The 27,969-nt window shown below is 45.7% G+C and overlaps 1 protein-coding gene and 1 pseudogene across 1 annotated transcript; both read left to right on the plus strand.

The window, feature by feature from the left end:
* LOC115836093 overlaps positions 1-4,423 on the plus strand; it is a 40,288-nt pseudogene extending 35,865 nt beyond the window's left edge.
* Positions 4,424-5,051: 628 nt separating this feature from the next.
* Positions 5,052-27,926, plus strand: LOC100593697 (protein FAM149A). The gene is given in 11 exon segments (XM_030816406.1): positions 5,052-6,608; positions 8,188-8,313; positions 9,008-9,178; positions 10,565-10,755; positions 12,138-12,292; positions 18,573-18,676; positions 19,146-19,355; positions 21,065-21,185; positions 22,670-22,798; positions 22,883-22,964; positions 27,698-27,926. Coding segments are annotated over 11 exon segments (1,449 nt in total). The 5' UTR covers positions 5,052-6,522; the 3' UTR covers positions 27,772-27,926.
* Positions 27,927-27,969: the final 43 nt, after the last annotated feature.

Consider the following 27,969-nt stretch of genomic DNA (forward strand, 5'->3'; position numbering starts at 1 on the left):
TGAAAGAAAAAAAAAGAGAGAAAAAGACAAGAAAGGGATTTCGTAGGCTCTGCTGTTAATTCATGATATTAGTAACTTGTGGTACTGGAGAGACAGGCAGGTCTGTGGCCTGGGTCTTCGAAGAAACTCCGGCCCTATCCTCTTTGTGCTCTTGGGCAATCATTGAGTTATGGACTTAAATTCCTGTTCACCTAGTTTTTTTGTGAATTGTGTGGTCAAGTTTGTATGTCATTACACTGAACTCTGAAGCTCAAGAAATTGCTCAAAAGGAGATACGAAGGGGAAGGGCAGAGAAGAAAAAAGGAGGAGAAATGGCGTGGAGTAGGGGAGTTTTAAGGCACCTAATTTGTAATAATTGGTGTGACTGTTACCCAGCTTCCCATTTCCCCCTGCCCTGCATCCCAAGACCTCCTGGCCTCAGCTCTGCGTCCAAGACAGTAGGACGCCCGGTCCTGGAAAGGATGTGGTGTGATGTGAAGAGACATGAGTTCCTCCGTTTTGTAAATAATTTTCTCCTTAATTTGAAAAGACCTTCCACCTTTTCCCCTGAAAAAGAGTGAATTTCCTAGAGGAGGAAATTATTCATTGAAACACACTCGCATGCGTCCCATTCTGAATTTGGCTTCCGAGTTGCACAAAAGCCGGAGGAGGAGCTAGAAGCAGGATAGGTGGTCTTGGCAGACGCTCCATTTGGAGGTGAAAACCATTTGGGGGAATATCAGCTGCCCAAAGAAGAGCTGTGACTTTTTAACGAGTAAAACGTTATCCAATAATGTCTTGAATCTGGGGAATATTTTCATGTCAGGTCACAATGTAATCCTATCTTTCAGGCATAAACATTCGAGTAATTCTATAGTGAAAATGAGTTCCGCATTTGAGTTGCTAATTTCATCTTTGCCGTTTGATTCTTTCAACAGAGGGCATCTTTTGTGTGACGAGTGTTATTTCAGGTGCTTAGATTAAAAGATGAATAAGGTGTCAAGGTCACAACAAAAAGTTAAAATGTGAAAAGATCTATATAATACAAAATGCTATGGGAGGTCCAAAGAAACAAGAACACAGCATCTTCATAGAGTAGCAGGTGATGATGATAATAGCAGTGAGAGGACAGGTGCAGTGGCTCACGCCTGTAGTCCCAGCAGTTTTGGAGGCCAAGGCAGGAGGATCACTTGAGCCCAAGAGTTCAAGACCAGCCTGGGCAATTTAGCAACACCCCATCTCTACAAAACATTAAAAAGTTAGCCAAGCAGGGTGGTAGACACCTGTAGTCCCAGCTACTAGGGAGGCTGAAGGTGGGAGGATAACTTGAGGCCTGGAGGTCGAGATTACAGTGAGCTGTGATCCTGCCACTGCACTCTAGCCTATGGAGCAGAGCAAGACCCCGTGTCAAATAATAACATAATAATAATAGCAGTGAACAGGTAAACCCGATTTATCTGGCACTGATTAGACACTTCATATACTTTATCTACAGATGTGGACACTGAATTCAGGAGAGGAAAAGTAACTTGCTTAAAGCCTCAGTGGCAGAGCAAATTTGAACCCCCTATTATTATTCTGTAGATATGTATCATAAAAGATCAATGTTTCAGCTAATTCATCATGCTGAGTTTTAAAATTATTTCTCAATCATATATTAACTCATATACCAGTATGTTTTTCTTAGTGTTCAAAACAAATCTATTTGATGTAATTTTTAGTTGTTATTTTGTGTCATTAGTATTTGTATGTTTACCTAAAAAGTTATTGAGTCACATGTAAACAAGAAATAATTAGTGGCTTGAAAGCAACTGAAGAGGGTTAAAGGTAAAGCAGTTTGTCAGCATAAAGCATGTCCTTTATTCTTTTCTCTGGGGCCCTTTCTTTAACACCTGTATCCTCAGAGTTACCTGGTTGTCCGTAAGATATATAAGCAATAAAGAGAAGAAAAACATCATGTAATTCTATTATTCTCTCTTGCACGAGACATATCTATGGAAGGTAGATGTTCTTGCTAATCTGTACATGGTAATTACTTTGTTTTAAAAATTCCCTTTGTTGGCTGGGTGCAGTGGCTCACGCCTCTAATCCCAGCACTTTGGGAGGCCGAAGCAGGTAGATCACTTGAGATTAGGAGTTCGAGACCAGCCTGGCTAACACGGTGAAACCCTGTCTCTACTAAAAATACACAAATTAGCTGGGTGTGGTGGCAGGCACCTGTAATCCCAGCTACTCAGGAGGCTGAGGCAGGAGAATTGCTTGAACCCAGGAGGCAGAGGTTGCAGTCAGCCGCAATCAATTAGGTAGCCTTATAATTGAAAGCAAAAGCAAACTTTTAAAAAATGCAGGTTAGAGTGGTGTTCTTATTAGAAATATTGAAAGTTGAAGTTTTTCCTAATTCATGACCGTATCTTATGTTAATATACGTTTTATTTGTAAGGGAAAATAAGATTTCTATTGAAGAACAGAAGTAGTTGATTATTAAACATCAGGAAGATATTTTGACTAGAGGAAGCAAATGTTTTAAGCAGTTCATTGAAAGGACATTTCAATGATTAACAGGAACTGTGCTACACCAGTTAGGCTTCATAGTTTATTTAACATCTAGATATTTCTTCTGTTTTAGTTCTTCATTAAATTTTAATATCTTCTAACTCTTGAAAACTCAGTATACCCACAAACAGCAATGCTAAATTAAAGCGAGTTAGATGTCTGTGTGTCTTCTGAGTCTAAAGAACTTGATGCTTCTTAATTAATATGGGATTAATGATTTTTTTACTGGAGGGATGGTTGGGTTTTGTAAGTCCCTTGTCCCTGGTCAAGGGACAAGTGGGACCTGAAATCCCTGAAATACTGTGAACTGTTTGGGGCAGCTTTTCCTTCTCTGGCTAAGTCACAAAAAGTTGATGTTGTCTTCAGTTCACATAAAGGTGCATGTAGGTTAATGGCAACCTTGATTTTAAGAAAAATAAAAATGATAAGGTCCTAAGTCTCAGTTTCTTGAGGATATGGGGGGTGTGTGTGTGTGTGTGTGCGTGTGTGTGTGTGCATGCTCGTGCACAGGTGGGTTTGGAGGGATGTGGCAGAACAAGAGGGGCAACTTTATACAAAAGAGAAATTTTAAAAGTCTTAATGAATAAAACTATATTATTACATTAGGGAGACTTTTCATGTTTTATTTCATTTCCAGAAGAGGACTGTCAGAAGGACGTAGAAGGCACAGTTTTACTGTGAGAAGCAAAGATCCTTTACCTACGCATTTTACAAGAAATGTGCAGAAAGCCATTGATAAATATACCTGGTAAGAATTCACCTCGTTCATTGCTTCAGATTACAAAATCACAAAATGCCCGTAACAAATGTGGGAAAGAAAGTTAGTGACTGGCCATGAATTTCTGAAAGTAAGATGCAGTTTTATTTTTAACCTAGTGTAAACATCACACTGTAAAAATATTTCAAAATTAGTATACTGTGAAATTAATGAATATATTTAATGAAAGAAAGAGGAAGCAGGCTCAGAAAAGTGAAGCCACTTAGCCGTCCAAGCCCTTACAGCAAATGTGATTTCTTTGCCTATGTTCATTCCTGCAGCAAATCCTTGCCATCCTTTTCCTCCAGCGGAAGCCACACACCCACAGGAGCCCACACCTCTTGGTCTGGGTCGGCCACACAAAGCTCTACCACCAGCTCGTCCACGGAGAGGGGCTCCATTTATTCCTGGAGAGATGACGTATGTCTCGGAATATTTTGGATAATCTTGTAATTACAGTTTATAGTGAAGAATTGCTTCCTTATATTCAAAATTATTTTTACCAATTATAAAAGCGTGACCTATTACATACATACATGTACATACATGTAAAAGCATGTACATGTTACATGTGAAAATAATAGATCACGAACTGTGGAGAAAAATAAAACTCCCTGGTGACCTCCTGGCCCCGCCTTAGCTGCCTGCAGTTTTCTTGTTTCCACCCTGCAGCCGGCTCTCCCGGTGTGCGCTCCCTGTGACTTCTTGGATGGTGTCCATGGCCGGAAATTCAGGACTTGAATAAGAAAAAAATGTTGGGAACAGTAAAAGCTGTGACAGCCACAGTGATTAGAGAACTCCCCGCCAGTATTCCCAGTCGGATATTTCACCTTCACCTCCTACCCCTGGGGGAGCTGTAGCCTCTGAACTGCTTTTGTCTGTGTGAGCCTGGGATTGTGGCTGGGGGAGCTCTGCTTCCACTGCTCCAGCTTGCTCGGAGCTCGCTGGCTCCACAGTCTCCTCCCTCCTCCTCCCTCCAAGGGTCTCTGAGGATCCCAGGACACAGCCCTCCTTTGTAAGGCCCACCTGGCTACAGCACCTTGGGTGTTCTGTTTTACCTCGTTTATGCTGTTTTTTTCTTTTTTTTTTCTTTTGCTTGCTTTCTTGCTGTCTTTCTGTCTTTCTCTCGCTCTCTCTGTCTTTCTCCCTCTCTCTTTTTTTTTTCTGGGACGCAGTCCCGCTCTGTCCCCAGGCTGGAGTGCAGTGGCGCAATCTCGGCTCACTGCAAGCTCCACCTCCTGGGTTCACGCCACTCTCCTGACTCAGCCTCCCGAGTAGCTGGGACTACAGGCGTGAGCCACCACGCCCAGCTAATTTTTTTGTATTTTTTAGTAGAGACGAGGTTTCACCATGGTCTTGATCTCCTGACCTCGTGATCCGCCCGCCTCGGCCTCCCAAAGTGCTGGGATTACAGGCATGAGCCACCGTGCCCAGCCTTTTCTCTCTCTTTTTTAAGACAGAGTCTTGCTTTGTCACTCAAGCTGAAGTGAAGTGGTGCAATCTCAGCTCACTGCAACCTCTGCCTACCAGGTTCAGGCAATTCTCCTGTCTCAGCCTCCCGAGTAGCTGGGATTACAGGTGTGTGCCACCATGCCCAGCTAATTTTTGTATTTTAGTAGAGATGGTGTTTCTCTGCTAAACTGTTGGCCAGGCTGGTTTCGAACTCCTGACCTCGTAATCCGCCCGCCTCCGCCTCCCAAGGTTTTGAGATTACAGGCATGAGCCACTGCGCCCGGCCTCTTTGCTTTCTTTAAAAGCAGTTCCCCACTCCCACTGCACATGGGAATCCGCTTCTGTCTGCAGCTGTACAGCTGTGATTCTCAGGGGAGTGGGTAGCGGAGGGGCACCGAGGGGGTCTGCAAGGGACTCAGTTCAGCACTGCTAGGAGGACCTTTCATGCACGCAGCTCCCTTACTTAGGGGCAGCTGCCTCCTTCCTCATGCTTATGCCCACTCACTGCTACCCCTCAAGCTTGCCTTCCTTGGTAGAAGGCTGAGCACCACTGCTTTACTCTCCAAATTCTAGGATTCTTTTGGTATAACATTTAATGGAATTACCAGGGAAATTCTTATAACTTCCATTAATAGAATTAAAAATACTCTAGACCCTATAATTGCTTTTCATTTCAATTTTTAAAAATGTATTACTTTTTGATGGGAAATATTTGCAAAAACAACAGAATGCAAAAGATAGAGAAATGAAAGTGAGCTCTCTCCCATGCCCCAGCCACCCAGTCTCCTCCTGGGAGATAAATGTTATTATTAGTTTTCCTTTTATTTGTATTGTGAAAGAAATAATTCAACTCCCCTGTAATCTGGGAATCTGTTTTATTATCAATTTGAGAGAGGAGCTAATGCAGAAAATGACAAATAGCATTCTATGAAAATCAGCCTGAACTGACCATCTGGAGACAGGTATGTCTGACTGAATACACTTTGCCCTGTGAACTGTGCAAATTCCGGTGCTTCTAGAAAACCATGTGGCGGGGATCTTGCCTTGGCTCCCAGAGTTCTGGGAGAGTTACCTCCCAAATGAGACCCTCTAGGAAGGCTGAGAGGTTTTCTTATCTCGGATTCACTGCAGCCAAGTGCAAGAATCTCCTAAGGCCAGAGGAAAAATTAATACTCAGGCCTCACCCTAATGACCACACTTCTTAGGATAACTAAGGATTTTTTTTTTCCAGTTCATTGATTTAAGGAGATTAATGGCCTTTTCTACAAAAGTAATTTTCTTTTCCGTGGTATCACCAGAAGAAAAAAAATCTTGTATTTTGCAGGTATGCTTAGGTATGTCAGGCACAGCTCTGTGAGGGACATGCGGCTGCACGTGTGTGCAGACATACAGATGTGGGCGTGTCTGTGTGTCTACGCTGATGTCTGTGGCAGTATGAACACCTCCACCTATACCTCTATCTATGCAAATTCTCGAGTCTCATAACTTCCGTGGTAGAAGTTTTCTGTGTTTAACAGCAAAAGAATCTGAGGCTCAGAATGAGATGGCATTTCTCAGAAAGGTAACAGCTGGAGCACAGGTGTGTCTGACTGCAAAGCCACCTTTTTACCAAGGGATGCACCTTCCTACATAGTGCGTTACAGTAAATGTATAAGTAGCATTGATCCAGAAGCCCGCACTTCTATAACTTTCAGTGTCGTAACTAAGTCTGCATTTCTGTTTAGGAATTTGATGAAGCCAGTGCACAGTCAGTGCAGCGGTTACTCTGGGAGGTGGAGGAAATGTTATTTGAAGGGAAAGTGAACCCTCAGACCCAGAGTCTGCTGGCCGAATGCGGGGAGTGGACAAGAAGATCCCTCCATCTGAGGTGGGACCTTGTTGGTGGAAGTTCTCTGGGGTGGGTTTTCGAAGCGCCCACCCCTGACCTGCCTCGATACAATCAGTACTTTGGTCTGAAAGCACCTGCCCAGTCAGAATATGGAGGCAGAGCACAGTCCTTCCCTGAGAGATCACTTTCCTCTTATGGTGCCTGAGGAAATACTGAGACATTCCAGTACTCAAGCGCCTTTTAATTTGTGAGAAGCAAATTCAGCCTATCCTGAGAAGGGCATTACACATATACGAATGCAAAAACGGTGGAGGCTACCCCTTAGCTTCACATTCACTGTGTGTGAGCAGCACATGTCTGTCTTCATCACAGAACACAGCGAGGGTGGGCAGAGATGATTTGCTGAACAGGCTGGATAGATGGGTCTTCCCATCTCACCCATTCCTTATGTAGGGAGGAGCATGTGTTACTTTTCATATCAAAGATGGAGAATATGGATTGGGTATGAAGGCAAGCTTTTCTTTTCTTTTCTTTTTCGAGATGGAGTCTTGCTCTGTTGCCCAGGCTGGAGTGCAATGGTGTGATCTCAGCTCACTGCAAGCTCCGCCTCCTGGGTTCATGCCATCCTCCTGCCTCAGCCTCCCCAGTGGCTGGGACTACAGGCGCCCACCACCACGCCTGGCTAATTTTTTGTATTTTTAGTAGAGATGGGGTTTCACCGTGTTAGCCAGGATGGTCTTGATCTCCTGACCTCGTGATCCGCCCACCTCAGCCTCCCAAAGTGCTGGGATTACAGGCATGAGCCACCGCGCCCGGCCGAAGGCAAGCTTTTCTTTGAGTCACTCAGCCAATGTACTGGGGGACAGTTTATCAAAGTTACCTGAGTTCCTCTGGATTCTGTCTGGGGGGAATCAATCAGAACACTTATGTAAATGTGGCTGGATTTCCTGGTTACATTCACTAGGTAACTTTTACAGAAATCTTGACCAACTAGGGTTTTTTTTTTTTTCTTTTCAACCCTTACTAAGCCACCTGCCCTAAAGAGTACGATATGTTCACTAGATCCTAGTTGTGGATCCTCGCTTTTCTGGGGTGATCGCTCACCAACAATTCGGGACCTCAGACTTACTCTTGTCACTGCTATCTTACATCACTGATAGAAATGGAGGGAAGGTGGGAAAAGAAAAGATTGCCAGGTACATAAGCCAAGTGTGCATATTTATATATTTGTGTACTTGTTATGTTTGTGTTTAACTGTGTGTTAGTTAATATGTATGGAGAGCTTCTATGTGCCCAGTGTTGCCTTAGACACCTGAGTCTGTCATATATCATCTCCAAGCCACTCATCAGCCCTGCAAGGTAACCATTATTATCCTATTTTGCAAATGAAAGACAAACAAATGAAATTAGCCTGAGAACCTTGCCTGAGACTGAGTCAGTGGAAGAACAGTCTGGCCTAAACTCTCAAAGTCACACTTCTGTGATGCGTGATGCTTCCCACGTACCCATACACATCTTATCATACACATGCCTTCAAAATCATTGTCTCCTACTTTTAAAATCCCCATTTTCCCTTTGTCTGATCAAAAATGTCAGTAGCTTCTCTTTGACCTTGCAGAGTATTAGGAAGACAGCTGATCCTGCCCACTGACGAAGGTGTCCAGCATTTCCAGGGCAGCACTCCTGCCTCCGCAGTCCACAGACCCCCGCTCAGTGCCTGCGGACACAGCAGCAGCATCAGAGAGTATGTTCAGATAAGTGACTCTCAAAAAGTATCGTTAGCTGTATTTTAGTTATACTTTTTCATGTTTATCTCGTCTATAAGCCTTGGCTCCACCCAGTTTGGAAATTTAGATTCCGATGAAGGGCAGGTACAGAGAACAATTTTTATAAGAAGCTTGTGATTCTGAATTGATGATAGGTGTATGTGTGTGTATAGAGAGAGATGTGTAATATATATATGGAACACACATGCACATACATGGTAGTTACCTTCCACGTTTGTTCCAAAGGTGCTGTGAAAGGTGGACTGGGTGCAGGATGGAAACCGCCTCACTGTGATGGATTATAAGCCTCCAGGCAGTGGCAGCAGGAGAAATGGAGCTCTGTTCTGTCATTTCTGTTCACTAGCAGATTTTGATGACTCTATGCCATTCACACATATTTGGTGTGCCATGACATAATGCAATCCTTTCACTGCAACCAAAGAGGGTACAAACTCATAGAATAGTTTAGGCTTTTAAGAAGCCCTTAAAATGTTTAATGATGCCTGTATTAAAATGTTTCTAAGGACATGAGTTTTGTCCAATATAATATTCAACCGTTTTGAGGAGGGATTCTGTACTTTACAGATAATTGAAAGATCTGCCATGATTATTTAAGCATTGCGTTCTTGGTGTTCTATAAACTCCCATGTAGAATCTGTTTTTTTCCCATAGGTTGTGCGTTTCTGGCTATCAAATAGTCCCAGCAGCACTCTCAGCCTCTGCCCTGCCAGGCCCTGATGACACAGGGGTTGCTGACCTAACGGCATGTTCATCCCTGGAAGAAGAGGTTTACCATGTGGATGGAAAGATTGAAGAGTATTTTGCTTTTGACAGAAAAGAGGAGTAAATAGAATCTTATTTGACATTGACCTCATAAAATAATATTAATTTATTTGACATTTATTGTTATCGTTTGCTCATAAAGTGTTTTGTGTATTTTTTACTCACCCAAAAGATTTCTGTTCTTTTGAGAGTGATGTACTCCCCAGAGCTTTTGGATTCCTAGCAGGCGGTGCACGTGCGGGAGCAGCGAAGAGGGTGTTCAGCGCCCTTGTAAAAGCAGACAAGGCTCCTCGCAGCCCTGGTGCTGGAGGCTCCAGGTTCCCCAGCACTGCTGCCCAGAAGGGCCTAAGGGGACTTCCCGCCTCTGCGCTAAATTCGTATTTTGTTCTTTTTTTTTTTTTTTTTTTGAGACGGAGTCTCGCTCTGTCGCCCAGGCTGGAGTGCAGTGGCGCGATCTCGGCTCACTGCAAGCTCCGCCTCCCGGGTTCACGCCATTCTCCTGCCTCAGCCTCTCCGAGTAGCTGGGACTACAGGCGCCCGCCACCACGCCCGGCTAATTTTTTGTATTTTTTTTTTAGTAGAGACGGGGTTTCACCGTGTTACCCAGGATGGTCTCGATCTCCTGACCTCGTGATCCTTCCGCCTCGGCCTCCCAAAGTGCTGGGATTACAGGTGTGACCCACCATGCCTGGCCTCGTATTTTGTTCTGAATCAAAAACTACAACTATTACATGATAAAAATTTGCCCCATGATTGAAAATTGGCACGTTAAAAAGTAACACTGATGAAACAAGTCTTAACACATTTAAGAAGACTGAAATCACGCATCTTTTCTGATCTCAGTGGTACGAAACTGAAAGTCAATAACAGGAAGAAAACTAGAAAACTCACAAATATGTGTAAACTAAACAACCCGCTCCCCAACAACCAGGCAGTAGGTCAAAGAAGAAACCAAAAGGGAAATCAAAAAACATAATGAGACAAATTAAAATGGAAATACAACATATTAAAACCAAGTTTATGGGGTACAGTAGAAGCAGCTCTAAGAGGGAAGCCTATGGCAATAAACGCCTACATTGAGAAAAAAGAAATATCTGAAATAAACAACCTGACTTTATACTTGAAGGAATGAGAAAAAGAACAAACTAAGCCCTGACTTAGTAGAAGGAAGGAAATAACAAAGGTTGGAGCCGAAATAAGTGAAGGGACTAGAAAAAAAAGAAAGATCAATGAAACCAAGAGTTGGTTTCTTGTTTTTGTCCCCTCCCCACAGTTTTATTCATGTGTAAGGGACAAAAATTATATATGTTAAAAAAGAACGATGCTGTTTAACAAAGAATGTTTATTAATATATGTATACATGTACATACATGAGTGTGTGTAGATAGAATTATTTTAACTCTAAGCGTTGATATTTTAGTAATTGGAGTGGGTTTTTATTCTTAGTGATGATGAATGTCTTGAACAAAAACCAGCTCAGCCGGGTAGGAAATGGCGCAAACTCGGACTTCCTCCTGTTTCCCCTCATGACTGTGTCAAAGATGCCGTGGCAGCAGAAGTGTTTGATCATGTCTGGACAAATATGGTAGAACTTCTGGAAGAGCTGATTAGAAAACACTGGGAAACTACACTCACAGGTACTTACGTGCAGAATTTGGCTTAATGAAAAGAAAAAGTCCCTGTTCCTTGGCCCTGGGCTGCTGCTCCCCAGCTTGGCCAGACCTAGAACATGACCAGTGAGAAGACAAGTGGGCATTCTGACTTCACTCACGAGTGCTCTTTAGTCCCTTCAAAAAGGACGCTATTGTTTTTTTGCGATATAAAAAATAATGCAGGGCTGGCTGGGTGCGGTGGCTCACACCTGTAATCCCAGCACTTTGGGAGGCCGAGGCAGGTAGATCACCTGAGGTCAGGAGTTTGAGACCAGCCTGGCCAACATGATGAAAGCCTGTCTCTACTAAAAATACAAAAATTAGCCAGGCGTGGTGGCACGTGCCTGTAATCCCAGCTACTTGGGAGGCTGAGGCAGGAGAATTGCTTGAACCCAGGAGGTGGAGATTGTGCCATTGCACTCCAGCCTAGGCAACAAGAGTAAAACTCCATCTCAAAAAAAAGAGAAAAGAATGCAGGGCAGGCATGGTGACTCAGAACTTTGGGAGACCAAGGCAGGAGAATTACTTGAACCCAGAGGTTCAAGGCCAGCTCAGCTTGGGCAACATAGTTAGACCCTGTCTCTTCAAAAAATACAAATAAAAAGTCAGCCAGGCGTGGTGGCACATGCCTGTAGGCCCAGCTACTCAGGAGGCTGAGATGGGAGGACCCCTTGAGCTCAGGTATTCAATATTAAAAGTGAGCTATGATCGCGCCACTGCACTCCATCCTGGGCAACAAAGCGAGACCATCCCCCCCCAAAAAATAACAATGCATATGCAGTCTGGAAAACACACAAATACACAAGAACAAGGCTAGAAGTCATGTTTTTTGTTATAGTAAAAATAATTTACCTAAGTACTCTCTAATAATGAGATATTTGTTTTTAAATGTTCATGACATTATCTGTAATGTGAAATGTAAACATAGCTAATTGAATAATCCTTTAGTCATCTTCCTTCAACATACAAAATATTCTCTAAACTTAACATTGAACAAAAACAAATCATAAAAATGTCAGTGATGGACATTAATGACCAGTTTTATTAATCCATTTGTACAATAAGGCAATAATCATGTTAACCTAAATCCTGTTCTTTTTCCAGTATTTAAGGAATTAGTTGGGCTTTATCATGTGCTGAGAATCTGTACTGCCCACTGTGTAATCTGCTTCTCCACTCACTGCAACCACAGTTACAGCAGCCAGTTGCTCCCCACGGGTCTCTGTCCTCCGTAGTAACGTGCGTAGTGGCTGTAGCATGGACTCGTGGTAGCTCAAGCACAAATATTCTCTTTCAAGAGTGAATTTTAAGTATTTGTATTAGATAATCTGATGTTTCTTGTAATATTGATTCTTCTGTTGACACAGAAGGGAAGAAACAGAGAGAAACATTGAAAGTAGCTGGAAACAGATTTCCACACGTCCTCATTCCACACGCTCGCGCTGATGGAGCCAGTGTCCCCCCGTCCGGAAGCTCCGAGGCTCACAGCATCCCCCTGGCTTCTCGTCTGAACCCACCCCAGGTCAGTGCTTTCACATCCTTCTCCCTCTTGCCTTCATTCTGTGTGTCTGTCACCTCCGTTTGTCGGGAGTGCCATTCTATTAAACTGTAGCACTGAGATATCTGGGGCTGCTTTCCACGCTGCCCGCAGAGGGGTCCATGCAGGCTTTCCATGGTAACTTAAAGGGAAACCTTCACAGTGTCACAATGCCTGGAGCCCTTGACGTCCCGCCCATGAAGGATGTGCTCAAGTTCCTTGCAGTAGGAGCCCCCGCAGGCAGCACCAGCCTTGGCCTCCAGATGGAGCAGTATATCCACAAAAGCACCAGTGATGGCATCTCTGTCATAAATCTGAAGGGACCTGGGAAAAGCTGCTGCTGGCAGCTCGTGCGATTGTTGCTGTTGAACCCTGCTGAGGTCCCTGTGGTGCTCCGGGAACACTGGCCGGCGGGCTGTGCTGAAGTTCACTGCTGCCATTGGAGCCGCTCCAGCTGCCGGCCGCTTCTCTCCTGGAACCTTCACTCGCCAGATCCAGGCAGCCTTCCGGGAGCCATGTCTGCTGGTGGTTACTGATCCCAGGCGACCACTGGCCTCTCAGAGAGGCGTCTTGGCTAACCCACCTCCCATTGCACTGTGGAACCCAGATTCTCCTCTGTGCTATGTGGAAGTCACCATCCCGTGCAACAACGGAGCTCGCTCAGTGGGCCAGAAGGGGTGGCTGCTGGCTCAGGGAGTTCTGGGTATGCGTGGCACCATCCCCCAGGAACACCCGTGGGAGTCCACGCCTGACCTCTGCTTCTGCAGAGACCCTGAACAGATTGAGGGGGAAGAGCAGCCTGCTGCTGATGCAGCTGTGGCCAAGGTGGAGTTTCAGGGGAATGGACGGCCTCAGTGCCTGCTGAGCATTGCCGCCCAGCCTGAGGCTGCAGACCCAGCCCCTGTGTGCACGGCCGTCCAGCCCGAGGCTGCAGACCCAGCCCCTGTGCATACTCCTACTGCTCAGCCCAAGGGTGCAGACCCAGCCCCTGCACGCACTGCTGCCCAGCCTGAGGCTGCAGACTGCTCTGAAGGTGCAGGTACCCCCTGTGCCTATTCAGCAAGTCCCTACTGCAGACTGGAGCACTCAGCCTGCCAGGCAAGCCTGTTCTGCAGCTCCCAAAGCTCAGGCCCCTGAATGAGGAGGATCAACCACTGAGCGGTCTCAAGCTGTTCTTCCACAGGCCACCAGCAAGATGGAAATAAGGCCGATGGAAAATAAACATCGGTGTCTATTGAAAACAATGATATTCGGGTCTGTTTGCAACATGATTATTTCATGAAGTTTGACAGAATTACCACATGGCACTGCTTCGAGATGTGAAGCTGTTTTCTACATTTTGGGAGATAAAAAAAATGCTTTCCCCTAATATTTCCAGCTAGTTTGAAAATTATAAATGTTCTCCTTTCCTTCCACCAAAGTGATGAAAGAACCAGTGAGTATACATTGGGCTTACTCAGCATTTATTGCTTGTAGTTGAGGCGTTTTGAGGAGATACAGAGGTGAATGCTAGTGATACAAAAGCCATGACACAGGGTCAGGTGCAATACATTCTGTGAGGGTCGCGCAAAAAACAAAAACAAAAAAAACCTTGTAGAATAATCAGAGAGAGAGAGGGGGATTGGTCTTTTACATTGGACGTAAAATTTGAGCAGAAACATGAAGGAATGAGCAAGGCTCTTGTGGCAGAGGACTCTGGGTGGGCCATTTCAGGCCAAGCACAGGCGCGGATGCATAAAACATGGGGCCTGTTTGGGGGCCGTGACTGGGCTGAGCTTAGGGGATAAGAAACTGGGAACCACAGCGTAGTGGCAAGAACAGGGGATTAGGAATCGCGAGGCCTGAGAGGAGTATTCTTCTGGACACGCCGTTTAACTTTTCTGAACTTTAGTGTCCTTAGCTTATAATGAGATTATTATCTTGTCCAGGGGATTATTGTGAGGATAAAATCATAGAAATACCCGAGAGCTCCTCCCACAGGGTCCCGCACATACTGAGCGCTTAATACATTTTTCTTGAATGGCATTTTTATTGAAAGATCTGGTAGCAGGTGAGGCTGGAAAGGACACCCTTGTTCACGCGAGGCCTGTAGTGGTGCCAAGGAGGTTGTTTCCACCGCCCACCTTGTGTGGGGGAGCAGAGAACACGGATAAGGCAGGATTCCTAGTCCTCAGCTACACAGAATTCACAATAGAGCTGGAGGGAGTCCAGCCATGCTAAACAACACACACACCACACCACTCACACACACACTAGACACACCACACACACCACTCACACACACACTAGACACACCACACACACCACTCACACACACACTAGACACACCACACCACTCACACACACACTAGACACACCACACACACCACACACACACACACACACTAGACACACCACACACACACACTAGACACACCACACACACCACTCACACCACACACACTAGACACACCACACACACCACACACACACACACACACTAGACACACCACACACACCACACACACACACACTAGACACACCACACCACTCACACACACATACACTAGACACACCACACACACCACTCACACACACCACACTAGACACACCACACACACCACTCACACACACACACACACTAGACACACCACACACACCACACACACACACTAGACACACCACACCACTCACACACACATACACTAGACACACCACACACCACTCACACACACACACTAGACACCACACACACCACTCACACACACTAGACACACCACACACCACTCCACACACACACACTAGACACACCACACACACCACTCACACACACTAGACACACCACACAACACTCACACACACACACACTAGACACCACACACACCACTCACACACACTAGACACACCACACACCACTCTCACACACACACACTAGACACACCACACACACCACTCACACACACACACACTAGACACCACACACACCACTCACACACACACACACACTAGACACACCACACACACCACACACACACACTAGACACACCACACCACTCACACACACATACACTAGACACACCACACACACCACTCACACACACTAGACACACCACACACCACTCACACACACACACTAGACACACCACACACACCACTCACACACACTAGACACACCACACACCACTCACACACACACTAGACACCACACACACCACTCACACACACACACACTAGACACACCACACACACCACTCACACACACTAGACACAGCACACACCACTCACACACACACACTAGACACCACACACACCACTCACACACACACACACTAGACACACCACACACCACTCACACACACACACACACTAGACACACCACACACACCACTCACACTGCACACATTTTCCCACACACACCCCACACAAACACACCACACACCAAACACATACCACATACACACTACACACCACACACACACCATGCACACACACCACACACACCACTCACACACACACCACACACACCACTCATACACACTGCACACATTCCCCCACACACACCCCACACAAACACACCACACACCATACACCACACACACCCCACACACCACACACACACACCAAACACATACCACATACACACAAACTACACACACACCACACACCCCACGCACACACACCACACACACCACTCACACACACACACACACCACACACACTGCACACATTCCCCCACACACACCCCACACAAACACACCACACACCAAACACACACCCCACACAAACACACCACATACCATACACACACCACACACCACACACCAAACACATACCACATACATACAAACTACACACACATCACTCACACACACATTGCACACCCCCTCACACAAACACACCACACACCAAACACATCCCACACAAACACACTACACACCATACACCACACACACACCACACACCAAACACATACCACATACACACACACCACACACACCCCCACACAAACACACCACACACCATACACCACACACACACCACACACTATACACATACCAAATACACACATACACACACACTACACATACACCACACACACACCACACAGACCATGCACGTACACCATGCACGCCCCACACGTGCACACATACTACATACCACACACACCACATACACACTATACACACACCACACACATACACCACATGCATACACAACCCACACCACACATACACACCTTCACACACACCACGCACACACCTCACCACACCACACACACACCACACCGCACACACACATGCACACCTCCCCACACGGGAGGCGGTCTAGCTGATAGCAGAGTGAAGCTTGCATATATAGACTACTAGTTCTGAACTTGACATCTTCATTTAATACTCCATGATTTTAAATCAGTCCCTGTTTCTCAAAACCTCAATTTCTTGATTTATGAAGTAGGAAGCTGTGAGATTAAAGGAGATAAAACATTTCATATAGTGTCTGGTGTAGAGTGGACATTCAATAAGTGTTACCTTTTATTATAATCAGATGCTAATTATATATTAATAGTATATATAATCCTTTGTAATTAGATTTTTGTGTAATTTTTTAATTAGATGTAATATTTTATAGTTAGATTATATATATTTTATAATTAGATGTGTTTTGGATCATAAGTGCTCTAGGGGTCAGAGGAAAAATGTACTTTTCACGGAGTAGGGTAAGATATGAACCAAGCCCTAAATGATAGGTATGATTTGTTAAGATGAGAAAAGAAGGGAGGCTCTTCAAAGCAAAAGCAAAACTGGGCACCTGGCGTGGGAGCATCTAAACCAACGATCTTCGTGGGGCTGAAGGGACACAGGCCTGAGCAGAATCTGTGCTTCAGGGAGCAGTGGGGAGAACAGAGCGTCTCAGAGGCTTGTTTCACTTATTGTATTTTTTTGGTCTCTTTAAACTGCTCCGACAAGTTCAATACAATATTTCCCACTTTAAAAAAAAATAGGCAGTATGAATATCACAAAAAGAGCAGTGGGTGAACCTTTACATATCAGGCAAAATAAACAGACCTGAAAAATATGGCAATTCTAGAAGCTGAGACATTTTTTAAATAGCTGTTTTGTTTTTATAATTACTTTGTTTGGATAAATGTTAAAAAAAAATGGACAGCAAAGTTAACAGAATAAAAATAGAGCCTGTTTTGAAATACTCAAGGTGTTCTAGTGGTAATTATGAAAGCTCTCAAGTTGTTCTTCTACATATGATCGTGGTTGCCACATCTGTTCATGAACTAGAACAGAATTCCAGTCCCGGAAATCCTGTTCTCCCGAATCTAAATATTGTTATTTAAAAAAAATTTAATTTTACTTTAAGTACTGGGATACATGTGCAGAATGTGCAGGTTTGTCACACAGGTATACATGTGCCATGGTGGCTTGCTGCACCTGTCAACCTGTCATCTAGGGAAATATTACTTTAAATCCTAGTTGGTCATATTGTGGGACTGAAGAGGGAGTTGAGAATTACTTAGCCCTTAGCTCACGCTTTCTGGCATCTCATTTAATTCTCACAATGGCTCTGTGAAGTAGGTATGATTTTTCCCCAATGTAAAGATGAGGCCATTAAAGGTCCAAGAACAAAGTAAGCTTTCCAGAATTACCAATCAGGAAGCAGTTAGAGCTGGGATTCAGACTGAAGCTTTCAAGGGCCCAGGCCGTCTCACTGCTTCTGAGAAGAGAACCCAGGCAAGTGTGGAGAGAAGGAGAGGTGAGGTCCCAGGCAAGCAGGCCAGTGAGGAGCTGTGATGCCCGGCCTGTGCTTCTCCCCGTTCTCTCTCTGCCTTCCTCACCCTGGGGTTACCAGAGGCTGATACACGTTGACCACACCAGGGCTCCCTTGCCCTCCAACCTTTGGGCTCTCAGAGCATGGGGGGAGACTGAAGCACGGCTCTGCTTCCCTGCAGCCTCCCTGCCAGGTCACCCTGGGCTGGTGGCGTTCCTACCCCGTGCAACTACCCTCTCCGGGTGCAGGAACCTCTCCCTTACTTCTGGCCACTTTGGGCCAGGTGTGCTGAATGTCCCCACTGTTAGGAGCCTTGGGGAATTAACCAATTCGTTGTTAATGTCTCAGCCGACATCTTTATAAAATATCTCCCCTTTATTAGTTTTTCCTCCAGTTAGCCGGTGAGTGTGCCGGGTGTTTCCTGCTCATTTCAGACAAGCATCAGTCATTAGAACGGCACTGGGCATTTGTAATTCTTTTTTTTTTTTTTTTTTTTTACTGTTCTCAGATTCATCGCTTCTCCAGCAGTTTTTATAGTGACATGAATGGTGTCATGACAATTCAAGCAAAACCGCTTCAACAGAGACCTACCTATTTTGCCAACAGAACACAGTACGTATCAGAATTAATAGTAGTTACCCAGCCTCTTCCCTGTGCTGCAAACACTGGAGCACTGAAGATTGCAGGGGACGTGAGATCACGAAGGTCCCATTTAATCCCGTGCTTCAGATGTGCCTGAGCGCATCTGGAAGAGCAGAAACAGACCCTTCAGTACCAGCCACAAAACAGTTACCGTGTATTTGGTTGGGAGAGATGGGGAAAGGGGAATGTAGTCCTGAAATTCTTAATCTTGTGGGCTTGACTGTTTGATTACTAACAGTGAAAACCTTAGCTCTCTTCCTGTGGATGATTCTTCACTGAAACAGAAACGGAAATGATGGGTCTTTTCATTCATTCAAGTACTTCGGAGTATGTTCTAGGTGCCAGACTGTTCTAGACAGTGCTCAGCTAAGCACAGACAGGTGCGTTCCCTGTTATCACAGCACTTGCAGCTGAGTAGCTCATAGGATTTCCTTCCCAGGAATGAGAAGGAGGACAAAGCATCGGGTGGAGGGGCAGGTGCTCTCTCCTCCGCACGGCACAGACCGGGACAGGCCTCAGACACTCATGGATTACCACCTTCTGCAAAGAAAACACCAGTGCCCTGGAGGCTGCCTTCTCTTGCTTCAGATTCACAGAGACTAAAAGCCCCCAACATCTATACTGACGAAGTTCTTCGGGGAAGAAAACTGTGAGTCTCCTTTCTTTCATAGTAAACCAAAGGTCACACAGGACCTAGATGCTTCTCAGTTAGGGCTTATGGATCATCCTGGACAAAGCATCCTCTATCTAGTTTTACATAAACACTTTTCTAATGAGTTCATTGAGTATTTAACATTCTGCTTGCTCCAGTGGTCTACTTAGCTGTATCCTAGGACACAAGGTCAGGCAATGTCCCTGTCACACAGGCGGAATGAGCCTCTGGTGGTGGGGTGACCTTGGGTGGATTTCAGTGGCCTCATCTGTGAAAGGAATAATTAGCTAATGCCTTTCAATTACATAATTAATACTTTTTAAGGGGAGGCTTAAATAAAATAATGTATATAAAATGCTATAAAAATAAAAGGACTATATTCCTATCAGATTATCTTTAAGGATGCATTTTTCTCTATGTGGGAGTTTCAGCAAAGCTGTTGATTGCAGGGATTCACATCCCGTCATGGCCTCGTTAGAAAGGTGCTTATCTCTTGCCCTCCAGCTAACTTACCAGTATCGGCCAATACTTACATTGATAATAACAGCTAATGTTTATTGATTGCTTTCTTTGTTATCAGCACCAGGTAAATGAATTACATTTATGATCTTATTTATTCCCCACCACAAAACTTTATATGGTTGGGACTCACACTATCCCAAATCTGAGATGAGGAAACAGGCTAAGCCTGCCAGAGGTCATCCCCGCCAGGAAGAGGCCCAGCTGGACACACCCACAAGTGCTCTCAGGCTTCAGAGACCACCCACTGGACCCCCGGCCTGCAGGGGAGCCGTTAACAGGAGCTGAGCTCAGGACTGGGCGGCTGCCAACGCTTACCTGGCACCTGGACTTTTTCCAGATGCAGTCATAACCCCCCTTTCAGCTTTTTAATTGGTGATTGTTTCTTTCACAGTTTGGGACTGATGTTTCCAGCTGTGTTGGGTCTGCTGTGCTGATTCCTTTGGGATCCCTCCCCCTCCTCCGCCTCGCTTCCCCCCATGCCAGTCAGCAGCACACGGTGCCAGTCAGCAGTACATGGCAGGCTTTCTCCTCCTGCCCCAGCCTACCTGGGCCCCCCATCACACCTTCTTCAAATAGAAACCCATTTATGTTTCCTACTGAGATCCATTCAGATGCCACCAACTGTACAAATCCCTCTGTGTTCTGACCCCTCCCTCCCTGTGGGCTGGTGATTTTTCAGCTTTTTATTATTGCCACCCTGAGGAGCCCTTTTGGACCGTTCTTCCCAATTGCTCTCCCTACACATGGAATTGTAGTTCCACAGACAGCCTGTTTGTCTGTGTACATAGCTGTGCTCTACACATACGAGGGAAGCTGTGGCTTCAGAGGGGCCAGTGCCTACCCCCTTTGGTGATGCTACCTCACCTATGTCCCCCGGCTTCTCACTCGCCTGGATTCTCACCTGCCAGCCTCACTTTCCCTCTGACTCCCACACACACCAGCTCTGCATCTTCTCACCTCCATCCTCTGTCTTTCACTTGTATTGAGATAACATTTTCCCCTAGTTATCAGAGTGCTGTAAGTTCCCTGGGGAGCATCCGGATAATACCACACATAGCAGAAATCAAAGACCTCCTGTGTGCCCCTCACACAGAAACATCAAAATCATAGCTCTTGGTAGATTTCCTGTCACTTGCCAGTTCTCCATGTACCTGGGTGATCGGTGACATGATGTTGTGTTGCAGGCCGACTGGCGTGGACCACATGGCTTCCCCGCTGGTTCAAACATCACGGAGCAGGTTCCCCCCGATAGGCACGGAGACCAGGGAGCAGAATACAGCAGTTCCTGGATGCCGCCGTGTTTGTGTAAGACAGATTTCATTCTATTTCAGTGGACCATTTAGGTTCTATATTGGAAAACAAACAAAAACAACCTTGGCACTTCCAGGTGAAATTAGTAACATGACATCTGAGTAGCTGTCCTCAAATGCCTTCATAATCTGTTTCCAGAAAGTAAATGAATGGCTTGTGAGAATCTACAGGGAGTGAGAGGCTTAATTCACCGTTTTGTGAAATAAAAGCATGCTTGAACTAAATGAGAAATTCCAGGTGTCGAGGAAATCTCTGATAGGATAGTGGAGCAAAGGGGAGAGCGTGAGATTTGGTCAGGAGACAGGCAGGTCCGCGTGGATCCCGCCACAGAAACTCTCTTCTATGACTTGGTACAAGTCACTTCAATCTCCCTGAGCGTTAGTGTTCTCTATAAAAGGGATTAATGATTCTTACCTCTAAAGAATTGTTAGAAGGACGAAATGAACTCATAGGTGTTAAATAATTCCTGACGTGAAATTATGAGCTCAGTAAATTATGACCCTGGTCATCTTTATCAGTCTTTTTGCAGCTAACCTTTGCCATGTCTATTGCAATGGAGGGCAATACCTTCTGCAGTCAGACTCCCCTCAGCCAGGCAGTCACACAGGTCTGGGGGAGTGTGCTGTTGCCAGCATGCATATCCAGGCAGCCCCCAGGTTTCCAGCCACCCCTCACTCCACTCTCACACAAGTAACTTGTCTCTATTCATTTTATACAACACAGAAGGACCGCCGTTGTAGGAACATAAAGACATAGTGAGAGAAAAACCCTACCTGGGACCAGGTTTCCTCCTGCATGCCCTGTGCCACCTTGAGCCCAGCACTGGAACCCATTCCCAGAAGGCAAGAGTTGCAAAGTGTTCATGTTTAACCTTAGAATAACATCATTTTACAAAAGGCAGCCGAGTGCAGTGGCTCACGCCTGTAATCCCAGGTGGATCACGAGGGCAAGCGTTCGAGACCAGCCTGGCCAACATAGTGAAACCTCATCTCTACTAAAAATACAAAAAAATTACCTGGATGTGGTGGCACGTGCCTGTAATCCTCGCTACTCGGGAGACTGAGGCAGGAGAATCGCTTGAACCCAGGAGGTCAAGGTTGCAGTGAGCCGCAATCATGCCGTTGTACTCCAGCCTGGGTGACAGAGCAAGACTCTGTTTTAAAAAAAAAAAAAAAAAAAAAAAAAGCAAAAATCACATTAAAAAGCCTGCTACTTCACAAATGCAGAATTACATTCTCTTAAGGTTTTTTTATCTCTCTTTCCCTATTATGACACTATCATTGTATCAGATTTAATAGTGCAGTTACATAATCAAAATATATTTCATCAGATATTTATCCTCAGGAGACCTGATCCTTAGTAATGTCTAACTAAAAGTTTCCAAATGGATGAGTGAACGATTGAGCATGTAGAGATTTTCTTTTGTGTTTTTAAGGATTGCATTTATTTTAAACAAGAATATACTATCCTTCATCTAGTACAGAGGAAGGCATCTACAAAACCGTGTGTCAAGTGCCATGCCTGACGGTATAGAATGATCGCGTCTTCGAGAAAGAACCGCTACCCTGGAACAGCTGTCAAGGCCCAGCACAACCCACACATTCCGGGTGGGTTCTCTGTTTCCTGTAACTTTAATTTTGACAAACATTTGAAAAAAATGAAACTTGTCCCTGATTTTATTTTTCTTCCAGCAGTCAGATACGCCTCGCAAAAGTTCATTGACACAAATGGAATTTGCTGCTCACACATGGACAGGTCAAAGTATTTTGACAGGTCAGCTTTTCTCCATATATAGATAAAGTGATGCAGTAAGTGAGATTTCAAGTTTCAGACCGTGAAATGGGAGATGATCTACCTTGATAAGCCTATTTTGCTCATGTAGGAGGGAATAGCAAATGTTTGGGGCCTGTGGCCTGACCTCAGAAACCTCAATCACAGAGCACATCTGCACAGACTTACCTGCTGTGAGGTCAAGAAGAGGGGAATGTCCAAAAGCTCTCAATGAACTCGGGGCCTCACTCTAAAAAAAAAAAAAAATGCTGTCTTAGGAGAAGTCAGTACCTCTGTTTGCTATAGAGTTTTCATGCTCTATTTCTAAGTGAAACTGTACTCTTAGATTCTCTTTGAAAATCTAATGATAAAAATGCTTGAGAAAATTAACACAGATTTGCTAATTATAACACAAGGTTTTACAGATAAATAGGTATTCTCAGCCTGGTATGTTGTTCGCAGGATATTCTAGTTTGAATACAGGCCAGTGATGTTTCCACTTCCAGAGCAGTCACCAACACTGTTTTCAAGGCGGTAGTGTGGCCTCATCATGAGGTGTGCTGCTCTGGAGTCTGATGTTGGATTTCTACCCTCACTCTGCCACCGGCTGTGCAACCCTAGGAATGTCCCAACCTCTCTGGCCCTCAGCTTCCTCTTTTATAACAAGCTGGGTAGATAAAATAATTATTGGAAATCTGAAAAGGATCTAGCTAGATACCAGGCATATATTGCTCAAAAATTATGAATTATGAACCATTTGTATTATAAACAATCTGAAATTTCAGGGATAGTTTATTGTTTTATGGGGAATTTTAAACATATAATTCTAAAAACAAATTTCGTAAAATGTAAGCGTTGTGTAACACAGATCTATCACTGTTCACATCAACCCTGTTGTCATCCTGTAGCATAGTAATGTCAGAGATTCTTCAGCTCTTTAAAATTTTGCTCCTGTGCTAATAGCTCTGGGCTGCTGTGCCTTTTGGTTGCTTTTCTTGTTGTATGTTCCTTAGCAGCATTAGCGGTCATTCTCATGTCAACAGCTCGTTCTCTAAAAAGCAGCCATGCTGCATGGTTAGGTGTTGCTTTTTTTTTTTTTTTTTTTTTTTTTTTGAAACGAAGTCTCGCTGCGATGCCCAGGCTGCAGTGCAGTGGTGTAATCTCAGCTCACCGCAACCTCCACCTCCCAGGTTCAAGCGATTCTCCTGCCACAGCTCCCCGAGTAGCTGGGATTACAGGCACATGCCACGATGCCTGGCTAATTTTTGTATTTTCAGTAGAGATGAGGTTTTACCATATTGGCCAGGCTGGTCTCAAGCTCCTGACCTCAGGTAATCCACCCATCTTGGCCTCCCAAAGTGCTGGGATTACAGGCATGAGCCACTGCGCCCGGCCCAGGTGTTGCTTTTAACACAATTGTAGATGCTTGGGGGGAAGTAGGTGCCCAACTTAGCTTATCAATCATGGATGGTGTATCAAGCGCTCACTCTGTGCCAAGGTGCTGTGCCAAAGGCTGGGATTCAAGAAGCGGGGTGTTTCCATCTGTGCCTCAAGGAGCATTGAGCCTGGCAGGCAAGCTGGAAAAGGCTGTGAGAGGGGTGAGCAGGACCACCTGGCTCCCCCGTCAGGTGGCTGGAGGGTGCAGAGGCTTCCTGGAGGAGGTGACCATCACAAGGGATGTGAGAGAGAGGGAGTGAGTGCTGACAGACCATGCTGTGGATGGCTAGCAGCAGGTGGTGATGAGAGAGGGAACTGGGGAAATTCTGACCAGTTCGCTTTTGGGGATGCTGACTGCAGCATGCTGAGTGGAGGCGTCCGGGAGGTAGTTGGGGTACACATAAGTAGAGGTTTGGGGTGGGAATTGGGTTCTGAATTTGTTTTAAATCTCACTGTTAATCATTGACCAAATGCTAAGTCAGTGTATTCTCTTATCAATAACTTTTTTTGCTTTAAAATATGCTAGTCATTGTTTCTACAATTATAAAAATAATACATTATCAAAATAGACAACTTACAAAACACAAAAATCCACCAAGGAAAACACAGCCAAGGCCCCTGATGTCACCATGTAGAGAGAACGTGGCTCAAAGGCGCGAGCTGTGATGTCGGTGCGATGAGGCGCGTGCCCCGTGCAGACGTCCCCAGGCCCCAGGTGGGGCTGCAGGTGAGGCGTGCGCGGCCTCACACGTGGATTAGAGCTTGGGAGCAGGAGGCCTAAGTCTTGTCCCTCAAAAACGGAAAGCTCTTTCTTTCCTCCTGAGCACTGTGTCAACGTCAGCCCAGCACGCTGCTCACACAGGGAGTCAACGCCAGCCCAGCACGCTGCTCACACAGGGAGTCGCCTCTCTGGCCACCAGCTTAGGCAGCACACCACGATCTAATAGGACATTCAGGAATGAATTAAAAACCAGAGTGGATTCATGGTGACACCTTCGGCATATCACTCACTGCTTTCTGGAAGAGGAGGTGGGGGTAGAGCCGGTATCGGGGGACTGCAGTGATCCCCCACTGGGGGTGCCCACAGGAGTTACATTAACATGTGCAATCACATATGGCCACTTGACTCGTGCAGGACCCAGGGAACAGTCCACGCCAGTCATCTGCACCTCACTGCCTCTTAACTGCCTACCCAAGACAAAAGAGCTATTAGAAGGGAGAATGCAGCCAACCAAACGCACGGCTCCAAGAGGTTTTGCATCTATAACGACAAGCTAACATTTAGTTCCTTGGCTCAGAATATTTCCCCTCCTTAACCATTTTTTAATGTTTCAAAGCTCATCCCCATTTGGGGAGTGGGAAGGGTATGTCCAGACCCCCTCAGGGTCAGGCTGGCTTTTCTTTCTTTCCACCAGGTGCACAGGCACATTGGCTACAGGGCACTCCCTGGAGCACCATGCAGCTCCGCATGGCCTGTGCAGTCTGGAAGGGAGGGCAGAGATGCCCAGGGCTGTAGGTACCAGCCTGTGCATTCCGGAGGAGGCCATGCCTGGTGGTCGTGAGAGACACGGGCCTTGGCACGGAAGTCCTAGTTCTGCTGCTGGGTGCTGTGAGACCAGGCATTGCCTGTGGGTCTCAGCTTCCGTATCTGTAAAATGGGAATAACACCTCACTCAAGGACTCCCGAAAGGATTAAATAAAACACGGAGCAGATAACGCAGTGCCTGGTGCATAACAAGCCTCAACATATCCAAGGACTCATCCTGATCGCCCATGAGCCTATTTAAGGTCAACCCTGTCTCACTTAAAAAACAAAACAAGACTGTGCATTCAGGTTCAGGTAGGGGTGGTCCTGTCCAGGGCCAAACCCCGCCTAGAACCAGCCAGGCTTGTGCTGCTGGAGAGGACTGGCCAAGCCACCGCACTCGGGACCAGCACTGAGCAGCCTGGTGAGCTCTGAGCCCGCAGAGCAGGCAGGGCCCCCGACAGGCAGGCTGTGTGCAGAGGCCCCTGGGGCACCGAGGGACAGAAAACCTCAGGCGAAGGAGGCCCTTTCACCCACCACAGTGGAACCTTCCCCACTGAACACCGGATCTCCCAGCCCTGTCTGACCTTCAGTCACATTTTAAACACTGAACAGAGGGACAGAGGGACCTGTGTTCCTTGATGTTTCATCTTTGTTCATCCATCGGTCGTCCTCCAAATCAAAGTCTAGAAGCTTCTGCACTAATTCTGAAGTCAGGCTGAACCTTAACTCATGAACAAAACTCTTTCAGTTTTCCTCTAAGTCTTCATGGAGCTTGTCATAAGCAGGATCCTCATAAAGGAATTTCTGAATCATTCCGATCAGTGATTCTAAGAACCACATCTTTCTGTGGTCCTTCTCAGTGGCACAGCTGTGCAGGAGACATTCCCATGCCAAAGCAAAGCCTTGATAGCACCCGATCTGAGGCCGGATGTTGGCTCCGTGCACCATGCAGTGCTGCCTTCCTTCAGTGACGCCCACACTCCTGCCTTCCTCCTCCTTCAGTCACACCCACACTCTGCCTTCCTCCCAGCCTTCCTGACACCCTTCCCCATGTAACCCTGCATCCGCCTTCATGATGGCATCCAACACAGCCTGGTTCCCAGGGTCAGGCCCAGACGCACCGCTTCAGAGGATGAGCTCTTACCAGGAACTCTGAGACAGCTATTATTGATGGTCAGAGGTCTTTTCTATATCTGCAGAAGTGATCGAGGGTCCATAAGAGGGATCTTCCTGTCTTTCTGAGGGTTTGTTTTCTTTTTCTCTGACAAGCAGGCACACGACCTCTTTGCTACCTTTGCGTCCAGGTCAAAAAGCACTGGGAACTACTAACTTATGATTGTTGTGATTATTATTAACTTTTATTATTTCTGTGATAGAAAAAAAAAAGGAGCCAAAGGGGTATTCCAGGTAGTGGGAAGGATCCCTTAAAGTACCTGGCGTTGCACCTGCCCCTGGGAAGCAGGAGAGCTGCCAGGAAGTAGCGCTTCCTCAGCCTCCTGGGCCAGAACCCGCCTCTGCATGGAAGCTTCTCGCAAATCCACCAGCTCATGAGGACGCTTGGCCTGCACCTCAGCTTGATTTTGGGGGAGCACCCTTCCTTTTCCTTAAGACCCTAATAGGCGGTTTTTGCATATGACTATTTCCTAATTTATACAGAAGTGTATTAAAATATATATTTTAAAGTATTTGCATGGAATGTACAAAACAATCGTTCTGAGTGGTTGCTTTTGTAACATTTTAATGAGAATTACCTTTTGCTTGGTGTTCCCAGGTTCACAATATGTGCCTAAATCTTTTCAGAGGACAACTTTGACTTTAAAGAAGAGATTCCAAGTGACATCTTGAAACCACCTCACCAGAACCATTGGAGCACTCGTGGCCTCAGCACACTGCTTATCACTTGAAAAATGGAGGAACAAGTATTATATTTATCTGTGTGTCTGACAGTGTGAGATGTTAGACTGAGAGAAATGCAAACAAATAAATCACTTAATCTTGAACACTTTGCATTGTAAAGAGAGTGAAAGTCAAACCCACCAAGCT

The sequence above is a fragment of the Nomascus leucogenys genome, chromosome 7b (assembly GCF_006542625.1).
Source record: "Nomascus leucogenys isolate Asia chromosome 7b, Asia_NLE_v1, whole genome shotgun sequence".
NCBI lineage: Eukaryota > Metazoa > Chordata > Mammalia > Primates > Hylobatidae > Nomascus > Nomascus leucogenys.